This window comes from Podarcis bocagei (assembly GCF_964188305.1).
Source record: "Podarcis bocagei genome assembly, chromosome: 5".
Taxonomy (NCBI): Eukaryota; Metazoa; Chordata; class Lepidosauria; order Squamata; family Lacertidae; genus Podarcis; species Podarcis bocagei.
In genome coordinates, this window is record NC_138129.1 from 53024073 (window position 1) to 53044175 (window position 20103).

At 42.7% G+C, this 20103-nt stretch overlaps 1 protein-coding gene and 1 long non-coding RNA gene across 7 annotated transcripts in view; both read right to left on the reverse strand.

Annotated features, from left to right (window-relative positions):
- The window catches only part of ERI3 (ERI1 exoribonuclease family member 3), a 191908-nt gene that overhangs the window by 47125 nt on the left and 124680 nt on the right, over positions 1-20103 (reverse strand). For all 6 annotated transcript variants that reach the window (XM_081195344.1, XM_081195343.1, XM_081195342.1 and 3 more), the window contains one exon: positions 17075-17174. In XM_081195344.1, coding sequence (XP_081051470.1) covers positions 17075-17174 — 100 coding nt within the window. The remainder of the gene's footprint in view (positions 1-17074; positions 17175-20103) is intronic.
- The window catches only part of LOC308587645, a 30188-nt gene continuing 27285 nt past the window's right edge, over positions 17201-20103 (reverse strand). Inside the window, exon 3 of the long non-coding RNA XR_014008505.1 lies at positions 17201-17518. This is a non-coding gene — a long non-coding RNA (uncharacterized lncRNA). The remainder of the gene's footprint in view (positions 17519-20103) is intronic.

Below are 20103 nucleotides of genomic sequence, written 5' to 3' on the forward strand. Positions count from 1 at the left end.
AATGGAACATTTAAGTATTATATGTATTGCACAAATGTTCTTAAATGGAGCAATTAATACCTAGAAGGACAGCTATTACCAAAAGGACACTCGGCTCAAAATCAGAACAAACTGCCAAAATGTGTGCTTATTGGTTTCATGCATCTCCCACTCTTCCTTTAGAACTAATTAGTTAAGAAATGAGCTAACTTTTATATCAAATTCTGCTCCCCTTTGTTTTACCATGTTTGTCTCACAACCAACCCAGTGTGGTAGGCTATACTGAAAGATAGTGACTGTTCAAGCCATGTGGAGCTTGGCTGAGTGGAGATTTAAACCCAAGTTTCCCACATACAAATCAATATTCTAGTCGCAACACCACAAATGTTTTCATACACTCTGTTTACAGAGAAAAACAATTGTAGATCCACCATTCCATCAAAAGCCAGGGATCCTAAGGGCTAGGGCAATATTGCAGGAAGGGTTGGATGGGCCAGGCCCAGAATAAAACCTTTTCCTTGAGATGGGTTTCCAGTCAGGCTATCAGAGCTGTTGCCAGCATTTATATATCCAAATAGGTGCAGGCATGACTGTTGTGCAATACGAGAGGCCAAGAAGGGAAGATGGCCCAGGGGTGGGGGTGGAGAAGGGGCACAGATGCAGCTAACTGGCTGGGTAGGCATGATGTCTGTCTACGTTCTCAACTACAGGGGTTGAGATGGACCTTGCACACACTCTGATGTGTTCAACTCAGTGACGGCCAACTCATCTTGAAGAGACATTTTCTTCAGGGAGGAATTAACATTTACAAATGAGACCTATTAGAGTAAATAAAGGCGATTGTCATTTGGCTCAGGAGGCAATGGAGATCATAGGCTTAGATACAAATCTGATTAGTGAGATGCGCCATTTGGAGGGGGAGGCAGCCTTTGGCACTGATTGGGTGTGTGTGTGTGTGTGTGTGTGTGTTATTTATTTAGTGACTTGGACACAGGAGCATTATGCATTTAGCCTAGGCAAAGCAGCAGAATGGCAGGGGACATGCTTATGAGGCAGATTTGGAATGGACTAGGCAGGTTGGTGAGGAATATTACCACAATTATCAGGTCAAAATAATCAGGACATGGGGGCACTAAACAGAATGACACCGTTGAGACCAACAGTATATCTTCCTTTGCAAGGGTTGTGGGTGGCATTGTGGTCTAAACCACTGAGCCTCTGGGGCTTGCTGATCAGAAGGTCAGCAGTTTGAATCTGTGCGACTGGGTGAGCTCCTGTTGCTCCATCCCAGCTTCTGTCAACCTAGCAGTTTGAAAGCACACCAGTGCAAGTAGATAAATAGGTATCACTTCGTCAGCAAGGTAAACGGTGTTTCCGTGCGCTCTGGCTTCCATCACGGTGTTCCGTAGTGCCAGAAGTGGTTTAGTCATGCTGGCCGCATGACCCGTCTGTGGACAAATGCCGGCTCCCTCGGCCTGAAAGCAAGATGAGCGACACACCCCAAAGTCGCCTTTGACTGGACTTAACTGTACAGGGGTCCTATACCTTTTTACCTTACATTACTTTTAAACTAGCATACAAAAAAAACAAACCTGTTACTGAGTTGAGTGGTCTGATTAGAATGCAATAATGCCCTCATATACCATGTCATGCTGGGGTAAAAGGCCATAAGCTCCAATAGATTTGATGGCAAAACCAGCAAGAAAGGAAAGAGGAGAGGAAAGACAAATTAGGATCACCAAAGTAAAGCACCAAATGCTGTTGCCTACAAACTCAACTGAAGAAGAAAAATGCCTCCGTACCTGAAAATGCTTCTTAACTGTTTTGGTAACCTGAGGAGGGTCTTTCCTAGTAAAGTATCAGAACAGTAGGGAGGCTGACCTGGAGCAAGTTCCAAACAAACTGAAATTGGGGGTGAGGTGCTGCAACTTTTAATCCACGTTTCCCAGAAAGAAAGTCTGATTTATGCAAATAGAAATGTGGAGCTTCTTGAAAGAGAACCAGTACGCGACACACCAATCTTGTGAAGTAACTTGCTGCCTGTTTTTTCTAGTGATACTCACCACATCATCACAAAACCACAAAGAAAGAAGATATGCACAAGGCCTGGTGAAAACTGGAGTGGCAGAAGATTTCACACTAACAGCTTGCCACACGCAAGCATCACCCAGGTTCACTGCAGCCAGTGTTGCTTGTGTTAACTTTAAAAAAATAAATGCCTGGACATTATAAAGGTCCCCAATTGTTCCTTGGCTACATAATCCTGGAGTGTACCATGGACAGGGGTAGTTTTGGCTCTCACGAGAGCGTGCTTTAGGAATGCGTAAAATATATGGGCCTAGAAATAGTTAAAGAATGAACAGGGATGGGGCTCTGTGGACTTTAATAATAGTAACTCCTCATTCTCATAGTTTTTATCCTTCCTGTCTTTGGCCTACAAAAAAATTCTCAGCTAAACTACTGACACCGGCTGGGAGCTTAGAACTCCCAAATCAAACAGGGCCCTTGATTCTCCAGCACATAATTGTGCTGCCCTTTCACCCCCACCTTCAATCAGTGCCGTTTAACTATCTCGTTTAGCCTACGCGACCCACCCCTCTGCTAACTAGCAGCCATATTCTTCTCATTAGGACAGAGGCTGCTCTTGCTTTACAGACAAGTAGAGACAAATCTGTAATGTCTCTCTCAACACAGTTATATATAGAAAGGGTTTGACGGGGGGGGGGGGTCAGGCAATCATGGTCTCCCACAAAACAGCCCAGCTTGCATCTGTCTCAGCCTGAATAATAAACCAGAAAAATTACTGTATTTACCTTGCTCTTATTCCAGTAAATAAACATCAGGAAAGGGGGGGCAGTGGTAGGGAGGTTCACTCACCACAGAGTATATCTTTATACAAAATGGCTGCCCTTACTGTGGGACAAAATGTTTCCAAGGTAAAGAGACAAGCACTCTCACAAAGCCTTGGGTAGTCTTTGTTCATCAGGAGTACCTTTCTCCAGAACAAGAAAAATTATGACTTTTTGTTCAAGAGCAAACTGTACCTCTCTGCAGTAGTGCAGCTAGCAATGCTGGGTGAAGTTGGGTTAATTATTCATTCTGTGTACTCATCCTCTGCCTGAGAGGTTCACTTTTAAACTTCTCAGTCTTATGGGTCACTCAGAATCCAGAAAAACCCAAGTATCACTATGCCAAACAAAATATCCCCAATCCTTCTGTAGTCTATTCCACCAATGAAGCATCCATATGCTATTATGTACACACACCTATTCTCTTATGTACCATTCCACTAGCTCTGTATTTGCTGTATTGTAGCGGTCAACTATCGGGCATAGAAAGCAGAATGATTCTCTTCAGCACAATGACCAGGACCTCTGACATGATAAATCAGCATCACCCAAGCCAAAGTATATCAACTGTTATGCTCCTGTTGTTCCAGAAATTTTTGGAAGCCCAACATGAAAAATTGAGAATGGAATACACCAATCTTCTGCAGACTATATATCAGTAACCATTCATTGGCCAATATCTATTACTTAGTTTTCAGGCCACAGGAAATACAGGGCTTCCAGGTACCATCCAAACACCAGGCTCGAGATTTTATATTGTTGAAGGATAGAACCTCAAGTATAGCTTTGAGAGCTATTGAAATGAAATTATATTAAGACAATGTTCAGCCTTTCCCATCCTATACTGACACCATGTTAAGGTACTTAACTGTATAAATAGATTTTCAGAAATACATCAGTGGAAGAACTGGTTCATTTCCTTACTCCAATACATGTAGGTGTGTTTCTTTGGTAGAGACCTATCAGTAAATAATATAATAAGTATCAATAGAAATAAAACCAGCAGCTGCCCCAAAGTGATGGAAGTTATATGAGACAAAGATGTAGATCAGTTAATTAGGTTTTCCTCCTTTTCTGATGATGAGAACCCCAGCTGGGGGGGGGGACCTTACTTCTTCCTAAAAGCTGGTGGCCTACCACAGAACATGTCTTTTGGGTGGTGACACCTATTCTTTGAACTCCACCTCCTAACACAGTGCAGCAGACTCAAGAACTTGCCCCTTTAAAACTTTCCTTTACAGGCCTGCTTTTTATTACAAGGGCTTGGGGTTTTTGTTTTTTTAATGCCTACTTCAAGTTTACCATGTTGTTCTTTTTATTAAGAACACAAGAAGAGCTTGCTGGATCAGGCCAAGGGCCCATCTAGTCTGCCAACCTGTGTTCACAGTGGCCAACCAGATACCTATTGGAAGCCCACTTGCTCCGCAGCTGCAGTTTCCAGCAACTGGTAATTCAGAAATATACTGCTTCCAAATTTTGTACTTTTTCTGCATTGTTCAAATTCTCTGAATTATTAATTGTACCTCATTGTAGGGTTTATTATTATTATTTTAAAAAAACATGTTGCAAAATAAAAAGTGAAAAGTTTGGGTTTTTTCTTAAATCGGGGCAGCTACTTGTTGCAGAAATGCATGGTTTTGGTCACGTTACTAACATTCTATACTGATATATACCAGAAGCCATGTATTTGAGCTTGAAAGTTGGACAATCTTTCCCAGGCCTGCAAAAGAGCTCTGTGATGTTTTAAAGCTTGTCTCTTCTTCCAAGAAATGGTAGTCCAATAAGAGATTCTACTTGACCCACCTTGTCAGTCTCTTGCTTGCATCCTGGGACTAATACGGCTGTGATCAGCTATTAAAAACATTCCAAGTTCATTATCTTGCAAAGACCAGCCAGGACATGGGGCAGTGAGGCTTAAACCAATTAACAGAACACTTCAGTTTTTAAGCAAGAAGAAGCTGTGAGTCAGGTCTTCAAGAGAGGGATGTCAATGCAACAGGAAGAAACATGTCACGGGTCACAGCAACTCTGAACAGAGGGGCCTGTTAGATCTTAACGATGGTTGGGAAAAGCTGGTCAACTCAGGTCAGATAGTGCTGTTGCCAAGTCTGGGCTCTGCCACAGAATGCTTCCAAAGAAAGAAAACTTGAAGTTTTCAAGAGCAATATAGAAGTCAGCCAGATCCCCCAGAAAACAGGAATCCTGCAAGCAGCACAGTGCGAAAGTGAATGATCAAGCTCCTCATATACTGGCAAAAATCTCATGTAGTCCCTAAACAAAATACCTGGTGAACGTATGCAGGAATTTCACCTCTGATTTTAGTGAAAAGAAAACAAACAGATGAAAATAACAAAAATGAATCAAAAGGATTAAACAAAAAACCCTGGACTTAGTTTTAACTAGGACAGCTCTTTCTGTTAGGCTGACAGAAATAAATACATAAATGGATGGTTAAAGAGATTATTTTGTCCTGACCATGAACACTTAAGAAGAAAATGCTCAACATGAAAGAGCCTCTTTCAGAAACAAATGGTGTCAAAGGAAAAACACTTATTCTAATTATAAAATTAATATTATCATACCACCCAGCTTCGTATCTTGCTTCTGAGTGAAGTTACATAGAACCAGAAATCAAAGGCAAGGAAGGGCCTAGTAGGTATGCAGAACAAAAACAGGATGTGTTATGAATTCCAAAGACGAATTCCAATTTGAGAAGTATTTGGCATCTCTAATTATAAAAAAATCTCTGAGCCCAGTTTTTAAACTGCTCTCCTTTCCTCATCTCAAGCCAGGTAAGACAAGAGGAGAAGCTGGTAGTTGTTCTGGGCTTAAAAACTTCCAATAGATTAATGATTAAAAATTCAGTAATACACAATCAAAACACTCATAGGTAAACCCTGAAAGAGACAAAACATCACGGCAGAGACAGTCAAGGGTGATCAATTTTGAATGAAACCATTTTTTGGCCTTAAAATCCAGAACATTTTGTGACGACATCCACCTGTCTCCAGTTTGAAAGTCCTGATAACTAGTTCCAAACAGAGCAAACTAAATTTATGCCCATTTAGCACAGTGGCTACGGTAAGTCAACATCCCATTATTAGCTGTCCATTAGTCAATTGGCTTTAGGTGGGAGAACTATGTTTAAAAGATCACGCTATACCTCACACATGCTGGGTAGCAAGACACCCCTTACTGTCCCCTTGTCCAAAGGGAAACTTCTTTAAAGGCCTATTTCAATCCTTGCCAACCCTTTTTTGCTAGAGGAAAAGGGGAGGGATAGTAGGAAGTTAAAGAGAATTGTCTTGCTACTCAAAGCCTTTAACAACTATTTTTAATATCAGGCTGAGGAGCTGGATTTTGAAATGAAACAGCCAGTTCCCCTTTGATGCAGGAACTACAGATCTTGAAACAAGGTCCATTCCCTCCTCCTTCACTAACTAACAGCCATATTTCTCTCATTAAAAGGCAATCTGACTGTATTTCCAAACTTCTTAACAAGGCGATCACCGTAATTTGAGGTTTCTATTATCCCTGTCCTATTTCAGTTGGATCGAGAAGCAGTGTGCTCTTTGGGGGCTGGGGGGGTGCAGTTGCCTCTGTTCACCACCCTCTCAAACTGCTGCCAGTGATAATGATGACTTGTGAATATTGATTAAACAAGACTACCGAGAGGGGGATGTTGGCTTTTTTTTGTTCTGGGTGGAAGCAGATAATAAGAAATAAAATATAAGCCAAATCAAAATAAAGTTTGTTTATCTCCCATCTAGAGTTTGGTCTTATACCTCCTGGAGAATACAAATTAATCTGATGCACCCTTTCTCCTTCCTATCACTTCCAATCTCCCACCACCCTGTCCCCTTCCCAAACGCATAGAGCCAGCGCTCCAAAACACCTCCCTCTTTGGATCGTTCTCTGCCCGCCCAGCACCCTCACTCCTCTGAGCCAGCTCTGCCAGATGGATGCAATTTGCATAATATCACCAGCAGAGGCTGCAGGATCAACAGGGGTCAGGCTCTGACATCTCCAGCACAGTCTATCTCCGAGTGCTAATTTGGACTGCATTGATCTCTCTTTCTGATTTCTTTGTCATTTATGTCTGCAGCAGTTTGACAGGAGATATGGAGACAGGCAAGGTGGGGGGGAGAGAGGCAAGTGGGGGGAGGCAAGGAGAGAAACAAAGATTGTAGTTACAGATGTCTTTAAGGAAAGAAAAAGATTAAGCCAAGGACTCCGCTGAGGGTCGAAGCTCAGAGACATCCTAATTACCTTGTTCTTAGGGATTCTTGTACAGACTTAGAGGGGGGTCTTGTCATGGAACTTGCAGGAAAGGAAACTTGTTAAATTGCAATGGAGTGCCTCCAGTTGGCTGCTATCCACACACCCCCACAGCCCACCCCCATGCCACACCTCTCAGTGGTTTCTCATTAGGTAAATGCAGGGCTGCTAAAAGCCAGAATCATCCACCAGCACATCCTCACCTCCACACCTCTCCAGAATGTCTCATTAAAAACAAAAACAAGGCCGCTCCATAATGCAGCCAGGTGCCAGCTCAAAAAGCTGGCAATGAGCAATCTCCCTGCCACACACCCATGGTTTGGAATGTAATGGGGAAAGTCCAGCCCCTCTCCCCAGCACCATCAGTGCCCAGCCACAATGCAGGATGCTTTCTGCTTTGATTATGTTTTCACATTGTTTTATGCATTTAATATTCAACTTTAATGTCAACCAACTTGAGGGCCTTTGATAGACAGAAAAGATGTGGCAGGGGTCAAGCATGCTACAAATACTCTCCTACTTTAAGCAAAGCTCTGTTAGATACACCTATTCAAAACATTCCATTTACACTCATTTTTATGCACTTTGCACAATCTTTTGCCTGCCCATTTCCCAAAGCATCAAGTTTCAACATGTTGGTAGTCAGCCAGCATTTGAAGTAGGCCCCAATATCTCCTCTTCCCCAAGTCCCCTGTCTCTCCCACACAGAAGACTTGGGAGAAGAATTCAGTCTCTCACCACATACTAGGCTTGAACCCTTTCAGAAACAGCACTGGGAAATGTTTCTATCCACTTGAAAAAGTTTCCAGATCATGGTGCAAGCAAAATCTCTTTACCTCTCTTTCCCCCAAGCTCTAAAGAAGATTGGAGAGAGAAGGGATCATTCTAGCATCTTGCACAGGATTCACTTATGAGTGTCTCCCAGACCAGCATCAGCTATGGAGTCTGCACAACCTGCTTCCTGATTTGGATGAAGAGCTGTTTTAAGAAGAGGAGGAGGAGGAGGAATATTAAAAAATGAGTTTTTCCAAAGTCCCATGCTCTTTGTGTGCATGTGTGAAGCTGTACAAAACAGCTTCACAAACTCTGTTCCTAGCCTTTTCTAATGTACTGACATCACCTCAGTCCTCAACTTCAGGGAAGGCAGGTACAGGATATGTGTTTGATGTGTTGCAGATCCAGCTTGTGAAAATCCAGACACAGGCTAAGGATGACCCTCTCCTAACACTAGTCAGAGCCTGAGGTCCAGACATTCAGTGACATGAGTGAGCACATTTAGACAAGGCTGTTCCATGCCCTCACCAAAATCCACCATTTAATCCGGCTAACTGCTGGGGTTTTTTTCTTCTAAAAGGAGAAGCATTTGAATATGCATGTATTTGTGTGGTTTAAACAACATACACATGAATGAGTAAGTTTCTCTGCAGCATTCCTCCCCAATAGTTTTGAAGAAAGAAGCTGCACTAATTACTGCATGCAGCAAAAAAAAACCAAAACAAACCCATATGGTCTGGACTGTATCACTAGCAATCAAGCTAAAATGGCCACTGCAGCTCACTTGGCAGGGACCATCATGGATAGCCTACCCAAAATATTATGGGTCTACCTTTGCCATTGCTGGGTGTGGAAAGTATGTTGCAGTGAATAGCAGAATGACATAGAAAGACAAGAAGTCAACACAAACACCCAATCATATTCTATCATCCCACCCCCACCCCCACCCCGCAACCCAGTTTCTTTGTTAACCATAGGAAACAGTTGAAAGGCCTTGAGTCCTCCATTGTAACATGCATAGGAATAGAGCAGCAGTGATAAGAACATGCCCCCTGCCGCTGCAAGGAAAAAAGAAGCGCTGAATCTTTGCTAAAAAGGGCTGAACGCTGGCAAGAGTGTTCTGTCACTTTTGCGCACAGTAATCCACTGTGCCACTGAGTCCCATCAGAGGGATTTTGAAAACTTAAATGACTGAAAGCAAAAGAGCACCAGCTCAAGGTTCCCAGCCAGCCCAGACATCCTAATTAGCTTTACACACACTCCCACTCGGAGGGGAGAGAGCACACACACAAAAAGGACTGTCACTTTGCTTTTTTCTCTTTCTAAAAGCGTGTCTGCGCTTACTGGCTTTCCCACTGTGACACCTCTCACAGTAGTTAATTAGAATCATGTCACCACGTTAATGCGCTCTGACTGGACGCTGACAGACATTCGGCCTGTATCCTGCCCAAACCCCCTCCTCCCAGACCAACAGTACCTACGCAAAGCACCTCTCTGCTTCCAAAAACCTCTCCTCACATCCTGGGCAGAAAGGGCCTTGTCTCGTCCACCCGCCTGCCAGCCCATACTCTCTCCTTGCCAGAAATATCTGCCATATTGCCTCACTCACAGAGCATCCGCTTCACCTGTTTTGAGCTTCCTGACCTTTAGCAGCACTAATTCAAAATGACACTGCTCATTTGATGACATTTCTGATGATTTTTATTTTAGTCTCTTTTAATTATTTAACTCTGGAGTCTTTGGCCCTATCCCTTAGGCTGTGAGACAGTTGGCCCCCTACCATAAATCTGGTCTAGGGCCACACCCCACTCCTGCCCATTCTCTGTGAGTAAGGGGCACCACAGTGAATCAAACGTAGAGCAAGATGTTCAAAACAGACTGATGTGATGTAGTTTGAGAAACCTTAAAACTGGGAACTGGGCCATATCAGTCGCAAGATCTCCCACTTATGTCAGAAAACCATTGCTTGGAAAGCTATCAAGGGACCAGAATTTCCTCAGAGTTAGAAAGGCACTTTCTTTTTAAATACAATCAGATTCTGAAGAATCTGAGCAGCTACCAACTTCATCATGGCCATGCACACTTCAAGACTGAGCTGCATCTAACAAAGTTGTTCTGTTCATGTAAGGAATTCTTACACAATAGAACTTCCTCTCCTCACCTCACCTCATGTACCAATCTGCTCTCAAGTTTTCCCCAAACCAGCAGGGCAAATTTGAGGAGTGGGGGGCATGCGGGGAAAAGAGAGGGAGGGGAAGTTCCTTGCATGAACAGGACAATTTCACTGGATTCAACCGTCTAAGAGGATTTCGCTACAGTTTGTCTGGAGCTTCTGCCAGGTAACTTATCCATAGAAGCACATGGCACACAGGTCTTCAGGCATGCTAAAATTAGTATGTTTTCAGTGCCTTGGTTCTCTCTACCTTGAAGTCAAACAGTATGAAGGAAAGATATGCTATTAGATCATGTCTTTAATTCCCCCCCCCCCCATAATCACATTTTTCAATTCAATTCAATGTGCTTTTTTGGCTATTAGAAAAACTTTGAAATATTTATATCTAAAATTATCAAGGCACACTAAGCACAAATGAAACAAACTATTTAGGGCAGCAGAATATATTCCAATTCAAAAATTTTCCACAGTATCCACATTCACTGTTTGATACCCAAGACAAGTATTAATGAGAAGAGTATATACCCTGAAATGCAGAGAGGCCAAGAGAGTGCACAGAAACAAGAAAGAACATGCACAGTAAATAAAGTCCAAAAAGACTAAAACAGTGGATGAAGTGAAGCCAGGGCTCCCTTGCTGAGTGGTATGGAGTTGGTTGTGTGCTGACTGAATCTGTTAACAAATGAATATGCTGTCTCCTAGGTGAGCAGATCCAGGATGTGATGAACAAGTTGTCAAGTCTTATCAAGTTCACCGATCATTATTCTTTCTTGCTTTTCCCCAAGGTAATGAATTACACCAGAGACAACTATGAACGTATCACATTCGACTACAAAACTCTGAGGGGGGAGGTGAAGGACCTTGGGGCTCAGGTGATGTCCTTGTCAATTCTTCCTGTAAAACAGGAATGGGGAATCTTCAACCCACCCATCCTCTCCATGTGGATCCTGACTCTCTCCCCAGGCTATGTCCCCTTTCCCCTCACTGACTCACTGAAGTATGTCTCTCAGGAACCACAAGCGCTGAAAAATCCTGTAGATAAAAGTGCAGACCATTTTTTCCCCTTGCGCATTGCTGCAATGTGTCCCTAAGCTGTGGTAACAGAAAATATACAAGGGAAGTCCACCTTCCTGGGCAGAATGTGCCCTTCATTGTGAAAAACATGCTTATGATTTTGCCTTCTGGGATGTTGTGCTCCTATGAGCTTCCCTAACAGTTTGGCCATTGTGGGGACAGCATAATAGACTACACAGGCCTTTGGTCTGGTCCAACAGGGCTGTTCTTATGCTCCACTAATCACATATTCCTCTTTTGGCTCCACTCCTTCCGTATTTTAGGTCTGGCCTGATTGCTCGTGTAACACAGTCCCTGGGAAGGAATTGGTTCTTGGGCTAAAAAAAATATTATTTTGGCTGCAAAAGGCAGATGACACAAAGAGTGGGGGGGGGGGATGAATACATCAGGTGAATAACTAGCAATGCAAATGCTGTTGAGAAGAAAGGTTGGTTTTTAGGGTCACCAGCTTAATTTTCCTCAGTAAAGGACTACAGGAAAGTAGCAGGTAAACCTGATCAGGAAGGTTTTAAACTAAAGCCTGAAGTTAAGTACCTCATCCTGGTACCACTACTGATGAAGGGACGGCTGCAAATATTCAATATAAAGGTAAGCATTAGAGAAAGAGATTTATATATTATAGGAGAAACTGCAGGAGGAGATGGCCGATCTGGGTGTATAGCAAAACACACAATAAAACAGCAGGAGACACATTGCAGCAGATTATTTAAGGTTTTTTATGTCTATACACTACTGCACACAGCAGTAGTAGGAAATAAACAAGATGAGCTTGAACTGCTTGTAAAGCAAGGGAACTACGACAATAGGTATTAATAGGACTTAGTGGGATGGCTCCCATGACTGAGATGTAGCAACTGAAAGATACAGCTTGTTAAAAGAGGACTGGCACAACCAAAAGGGAGGACGAGTAGCAGTTTGTGTCTGCACCTGCACAGAAAAGCAAGAAAGTGAATACAGTGGGTCTATGGAGATTATATGGGTAGAATGAAGTGGGAAATTAGCAAAAATAATACAGTGATGAAGTCTGCTACAGACTCCACAGCAATGTGATAAGTAACACATTACAGATGTTTCAGGAAAGGAGGAATTAGTAGTAATGGGGCACTACCTTGGTATCTGCTGTGGGGCAAACTCCGCTGTTTATTTATTAATTACAAATTATACTCTGCTTGATGTGGGGGGCCCACCCCAAAGCAGTTTACAAACAGATAAAACAATAAAACAGAGAAAATTCACAACCATACCTTAAAACATACAAAAATTAAAATGCTAAAACAGATTTAATTACTTCAATTTTCTAAACATATGGGTGGGCTTGTATAAACAAGAATGTTTATACCAAAAAGAATATGGTGAAGGCACCTGCTTGATCTCAATAGGCAGGGAGTTCCGAAGTGCAGCTGATGCCAAACTAAATGATAAGAGTTCTTACAAATGAGGAAGAGGCATTATGTGGTAGCTGTAGTAGTGCCAATTCCACTGATCAAAGCAGTTGAGTGGAGATTGTAAGGAGGCATAATAGCAATCTTCAAATATCTAATGGGTTGTCACATGTAACAAGCTTCTTTTCTCCTGCTCCAGAGGCTAGGACCCAAACTAATGGCTTCAAGTTACAATAAAGGAGATTCTGACTAAACATCAAGAATAACTTTCAGACAGTAAGAGGTTTTCGGCAGTGGAATGGACACCTATGAGTGGTAGTGGGCTCTCCTTCCTTGGAGGTTTCTCAGCAGAGGTTGGGTGGCCATCTGTCATGGATGATCTAGTTGAGATCATTGCAGGGGTTGGACTAGATGACCCTCAAGGTACCTTACAACTCTACAATCTGTGAGCAGTTCAACAATGAAACTAACTAATCCTAAGATCTTCAAGCAGAGGTTGGACTGCAATCTGTTGGGGGTGGTTTAAGCTCAGGATTTTCAGAATCAAGGAGGGCATTGGACTAAATGAGCTAAGAAACTAGATTTCTAAGAGGTTGTTATGGACTACCAAAGGGCAGCCCAACGTACTAGCTTCCAGAACAAAGAACATTGCATGACAAGATATGTCATTCCTATAGTAAACAGCCCCAGCTTGCTGGCACACCCGGCAAGTGCATGAACACACCCACACAGGCACAATCATACCTGTCCTTTTACATTAGACATGAAAGCCTGCCTGTGTCTCTCCAAACACAAACTCTATATACAGAATGAGGAGTTTGTAAAGATAAGAGGCTGCACCATGGCAGCTCCCCATGGGGCAGGCGGGTGGCCAGCTTGGTGGGAGTTAATTAGAATCTTGTCACTAAGTGAATGCGCCCTGCCTGGACTATGACAGATGCTCCCCTCTGACACTGGGGGCCAGGAGACAATCCACATCAAGCTACTGCAGGATGACCCTTTTAACACAAAGAGTAAACTCACTGCACAGCAAGTTGAAGCTCATTAAAACTGTCTACTCTGTGAGCATCCCATTAACCTCCCTGTTAAAAACACGCAATCCCTCTTCTTCTTCTGCAGGCCTAATTAATGCTCAGGATCAGGAACAATATAACACCCTAACCTTCCTAGATTTCCAATCAGTAAATGAAAAGAGAGAGGGGAAGCCAGAAAGATACAGATGCATCACCTGCACTTCACACCATATTGGTGGTTGACCCTTTCAAATAGGTAGGCTTTCCCATGAGGCTTTCGTGAGTTAAGGGAGATGGCCTGTGCATAGCCAGGGCAGTGTAATCAGGCTGCCATTTGCACTACATGCTTTGGTTGGGCAGCTTGTAAGGCATCTACATTCGATTTCCAAAATTGTTCTGCATGCTAGGGTATATGTGTGCACACATGCAGTTCGCAATTCCTTCCCACACTCCAAACAGCCCCATAGTCAGTTCATGGGTGCTAGCTTTTTGATTCATGCAGCAATGAGTAGATTAGGCTACTGCATATGCACTAACTAGGGGTTTGCTGGGAAAGAAGTCAAGACAGAAAGGAAGGAAAACAAGTAGTCCTTGGCAAATCATCAGTAGAGTTGTCTAACCAGTGTTCAGCACTTGCTGAACAATGAAGGCGAAGAGGCTCCCTCAGATCTCAGCCCACTCCATTGTAGGGTGTGTAAAGGAAAAACAAACAAACAAAACTGCTACTTCATGGCAACTCGGCCTAGAGGCCAGCATACAACTATAACTGCAGGGTCCTTCTTCGATCCTTTACCAAGGAAGGGAAAGCAAAGGAACTCCATGCCACTACAGGGAAGCTAAGTAAACCATGCACAGCCAGAAGCTTGAGGTGACTTGTATGGGAGAAGCTGCTCCCCAAAATACACTAGGCACAAACCATTTGGGCTTTTATAGCCACCACTTTAAATCAGGCCTGAAAGATAATTTGCAGCCAAGAAACTGAGGAAGAATTGCCTTAATATATTCTCTGTGCCCATTTCTCAGAAAGCTCACCAAAGAATTCTGTGCGTGATAAGAGTTTCCAAATCATTGTCAAGGACAGTCCTGTGTAGACTGAACATTACAATACTTTATCTGAGAGGTTACCAAAGAATGGAGCAGAGTGAGGACAGGTATGTCTCCCAGGCTCCCTCAGCCACTGTATCAGAGGAAGAAAGTGAGAGATTGCATCCAGAACATGTGATTCTCCACTATAACAGACTGCCAACCATCACACCTGTTGCCTAGATTCAGTCTAGCATCCATCCAGCCCAGAATGTGCTGCTGCTCCTTGATCTGATGAAGAAGAGCAACAACAGAGCTGAATCTAATCAGAATATCTGATTTGAAGTTTGCTTCATCTCTAGTGAGACTACCTGCCAGTCAACCCCTCTTTCACTATTTCTATTGGGGCTCCTGGCCTCCCCAACTGAAGTGCTTGCTTTTGAACTGAAGTGTTCTAGACCAAACTCACATGACATTACACCATTTGTGGCAAGTAACACTTACTAAAGTCACTGTCAAGAATTTGGAAATCACATATTTCAGGAATATTTTTCTATATAAATGTGCAATAGTTACTGAATAGGTCCAGAGAAAAAAACACATTACTGTCTTCCAGTAATGGAAAATATTTATTAATTTTAAAACTACACTTGACACACATTGTTAGGGTCTACACAAACTGTAAAAGAGCCACGACAAGCTTGAATGAATCACAACTCCGAAAGCTGCTTTACCATTGTTTGCAAAATGGAGTATGTTTGGGAGAGTAGGGAGACATACTTGGCACAATACTACAGTGAGAAGGAAAACTTCCCTTGTTAAAATGAGAAGTCAGGCTCGACAACCTTACTCAAGGGCTAACTGCTGGGCTCAGAGCAGATATGGCGCAGTGTTTAACCTCAGCGCTACAACCTCAGATGGCATGCAAGTGCATCACACCAAAAGCAGCAGCAGTAGCAGCATGTGCTCCCACCTCAAGGCTGTTTAACTGAAATGAAGAAGCAAGAGCCCCTGGAAAGAAAAGTCAGTCAAGAAGATTGGGGAAAATAAACCACTATTGTGCACTGCTATCCAGCAGGGCAAAGCCAACTAATGACAGTCCGATAAATGTACAAGGTAATTAAAGGAAGTGACAGATTATATTCTAGGGATGTTTGTTGCTTTAGTGTGGTAAGAGGAGACACTATAAACACTCCTATAAAACACAGAGAGGAGATGAATGGTTCTAAGGGGTCCCTAGCAACAACATGAAACAGGTTTTGCATCAGGCTCCCCCTCCAGCCCAATTTGTGGGCTTTTCCTACAGCATACATATATTGCTGAAATGAATTTACACTCAGGCACAGAAGCAAAATTTCAATGCTACATCCTATCAATGAAGCAACCAGATCCATAGTTCAAAAGGAGCTTGCTAATTAAAAGCTGGTAAGCTTTAAATAATTCATCTCCTTAACTCATATTGATTTGGTAGTTTAGTGGTTAGGATCTTGAAACAATATTAAACAGCTTCCTCCAGGCTCGGGTGGTGGGTAACTTTCTCACATAAGTCTCTCACCCTAGGAAATGTAAATGCACAACAGCAAGAAGCAGACAGAGGTGGACACGCCTAGGCAAGGGCAAAGGAAAGGAGAAATGCAGCTAGTCAGATTAAAAGGTCAGACATTTGAAGGGTTTTACATAAAGAACAGGAAACAATGAACAGGTTGTATCAATATCCCTCAATCTGAGAGCTTTTCATATTTTCCTGGACTGGCACGACACACAGGTTCCTAAAGAACAAACCCTCTAGTAATTCTCCCAGGCACAGGACAAGGAAGCACAAGATATATATTGGTCCATACCAGCTAGGACTGTCACATTAGAGATTTTAGGACTTTTGGGCAAAGGCTCAGAGAAGTACAGCAAAAGCTGAAGAGAAGTACAGTCTATACTCTCCTAGATGTATGCTAGCAGGACTGACAAACAGCCAGCTCTCCAAAACTTGTTGGATCCAGAAGGTGGGATGATCATGGCTAAAACACACACACTTGAATAGAAAAATGGATTCTAAAATCAGTGGCCAAGTGAGGGGTGGTTTGGCATGACCTCAGGAAGGACCCTACCATGATGATCTGGCAAAGCCCCACTATGGGGGAAGGAAGACAAAGGCATTGCACTTCTGAGGCATCATGTTCACCGTTGCCACTCAAATGCAGCAGCAAGTGTCAAGTGGCTTAGAAACATATATAGAGGTAATGGATCTGGATGCTAGACTGACAAAAGATAAACGATATCAAAGTGGAGCATGCTTATTTCTCTACTACCAGCTCCTTTGGGATCCAGCATCCTTTTGTATTCCAGAGGTAGTGGCAGCCCTAAACCTATATGCTCAGGTTTTTGCCACACCAAAGACAGTGATAAGCTGCCTTCCACAGATAAGAGAGCCACACATCCTTGGGAACTGCAGATGAGCCTGCCACTATACACTATTCCACAAACAGAGAAAAATAAACCTGGACTGGAGTGAGAGAAGGAAGTCATGCTACTGACCTATCCCACTGTGAGGCCTTCCTATGTGCTGTAGGTTCAGGCCTTTGTTCATGTCTAAGAGTCCATTCTTTGGCCAGCTCCCCATGGCAAAGCTGTATGCCTGCAAAAGAAAAAGGAAAAAGACATTTTAGATAATTGTACAACAAGAGGATGGCTGAGTATCACAAGGCCAGACCCTACTGAAGCATTGTAAAAAGTTACATAGTACCTTTAGGCCCTCTCTTGCTGATATTTGGCTGATTACTCAGACAGAACACACAATATGATCTGCCCAGTGCTTTTACTTTGGGCTTTCCATCTCCACATAATTCTGCAAATATAAATTCTTACTCTCTTGTCTCAAGCTTTCCTTCTATCTCTCGCAACTTAGTGGAGATATTGTTGACTTGCTGTCTTAGTTTATTCCAGGTCCCACAACACAAAATGCCAAGTTCTCCACATTTTCTGCAAACAGAATGTTGAAAATTGAATTAAGCAAATTTTCATTGACCATTTCCACTAATAAATCAATCAGATTTGATTTGTTGTACATAAACACCATTTACCATCAGCAACATTGCCAATAACTCATTCAGAACTGTGCCACCCACACTGATTAAAGTACTCCAGCCTTAGCAGATGCCAACAGGAAAGTAGAAAAATATAATGCCAAGCAACAGTCATAGAAAAAAAAAAGCAAACGCATAAAGCAGGTGACGAGGTATGCAAAGATTAAATATGACATTCCCCTAAGCTGCATGGAGTATCCCTCTCAGAACCCTCTGAAATCTTTATCAGTCACTCTTGCATCTTTTCAGATTTTTCTCTGCACCATGTGGGCAACACACATTTTAAAATTAAACCTCAGAGTCTATCTGACATACCTCCTGTGTCACCTCATTCCTTCTGCTCCAGAGACAGATGAAAGCCTTTTTCTTATTAATTTACAACCATGTGAAATTTTACTAATCAAAATATAATCAGGTTAGGTTCTAAAGTCCATTATTAAATTGGGTGGGGAGCTGGGAGAGAGAATTTGCCTGCTGGTGGAAGCCACCTAGAAGAAACCCCAATTATTTGTTTTCCAATAATGAGAATAAGCTTTTGACTCCCGAACCAACTATGACATTGTTAGTCCGAGATCCCAAAGGCACCCACAAACGTTTCTGACTAAACAATGTAATTGATGTTCTACCAATACAAAGGGATTCTGCCCCGGAGCCTCTAAAGCCAGCCTTTCTCAACCTGATGCCTTCCAAATGTCATGGACTGCAACTCCCACCAGCCCCAGCAAGCATGAGCAATGGTCAGGGATTATGGGAGCTGCAGTCCAGTATATCTGAAGGGCACCAGGCTGAGGAAACTTTGCACTCTTTCTCATGCTCCTATATGTTTGATCTCTAGCCATAATGTTTAGGGACTTGCAGCTCTGTCCGAACCTGATTACTTTTGTATTGCAGTCTACAAGAGTTATCCAAAGATGCTATGTGGATTTCCATTTCAACAGCTAAGTTGAGAGACCACTCCATACAATGCACTGTAACCACTTTGAAGAAGGTTGGATAGAAGCATAGTAAGAACAATAAACTCTGGAACTCGTCATCAGTCATTCCCCCCCCCCCGCCGCTGCCGCGCTCTGCCTTGAGCTTAACATATTTAAGGAGATATTTGAATGCATTAGTTAAGCAATAGTTATTTTTCTATTTGCTTGAATCCCTCAAACAACTTTAGGGATTGCAGGTTTTTGTTATAAAGATATTATTTTTGGCTCAGCTATTCTAAGTTTAATTATGCCTAAAAATAAACAATGCTTAGTGCTATAATATGAATATGAATCTAAGCCGTTGGGTGAGGAAACTGATCATGTCCTCAGCTAAATACTGTTAAAGAAAATAAGGTTTAAACCAAATGCTTGTTATTTCTCCAGGTATCCATTAAGGCAAAGTTTCTAATTAATAGATGACAGGGACAATGTTCTTTTGGAAAGAAGGGTCCAGCATAACAACTTGTGAGTAGAGTTCCATTTAGGGCTCCATTTTGACTCTCAACCAGCTTGTGCAAGTTTAGTTTGGGTAACTGGCTCTTGGCAGCCACTGTCCCTTCCTTCATTCCTGAACTGAGATTCCAAGAGTCCCTTCTTTGAGGCCCAGGAGATAACACTGCTGTTTGCCATCTGCTCTTTCCAACTCACTCTGTCTCATCATGCAGCAATTGTCAACAGCACTTCTAGCACATATTAGACCACAAGGCAAGGCATTCACTGTTCACATCACTGAACTGTCCAGGTGCTATACTTGAATAGCTTGGGAACCATGTGCTGCTCCAAGGCTATATTTCAGCTAACCCTACAATAATTATAGAGGAATATTTGTTCATGAGCAGAAGCTTGAATACCCAGGGTTTATCTGGAGCAAGGGAAACACCTTACTGGAACAAACTTGATGGAAGAGGATCCTAGACTAGTTCGCAGAGGGACAAGGTATAAAAGAAATGAGCAAATTTAAGCGTGCAATGTGGAAAAGTGCACTAACAGCTGCACAAAGCCTCGGGGCCTTAAAACACCACAATAATTATGATCTGACAGCAGCATAACTTCTCCATCACAAGGTATTACAGAAGCTGTGTCATTGTGAGATATTAATGGTGCAAGGCTTAGCTATACTTAAGTGCTGGGCTGCCATGTGAGCCATTGTTCCCAGACAAGATCATGTCAATCCACAGAATATATCACCGCCACGTCCACTTTATCTCAGCTACCCCAGAAATAGGCAGAACAGGGATCTTAACAGAGTTAGCAGCTATCCTTTTCCTTACCTGGCTAACCACAACTTCGAGAAGATAACAGCCACAGTAGTGTCTGAGGACTGTTACACTGGAAGGGGGGAATCAAGCCCAACTTTGCTCCTGTAATCACTAAAGTATTTACTGGGTCAGCTTGTGGGGGAACCCATACCTACTATACTGTTAAGTGTTTAAAAATTACTCACTGGGGAATCTTCATCTAATACAAAACGGTCTCACACTAGTTCAAAATGCTCCTCTATCTGCAG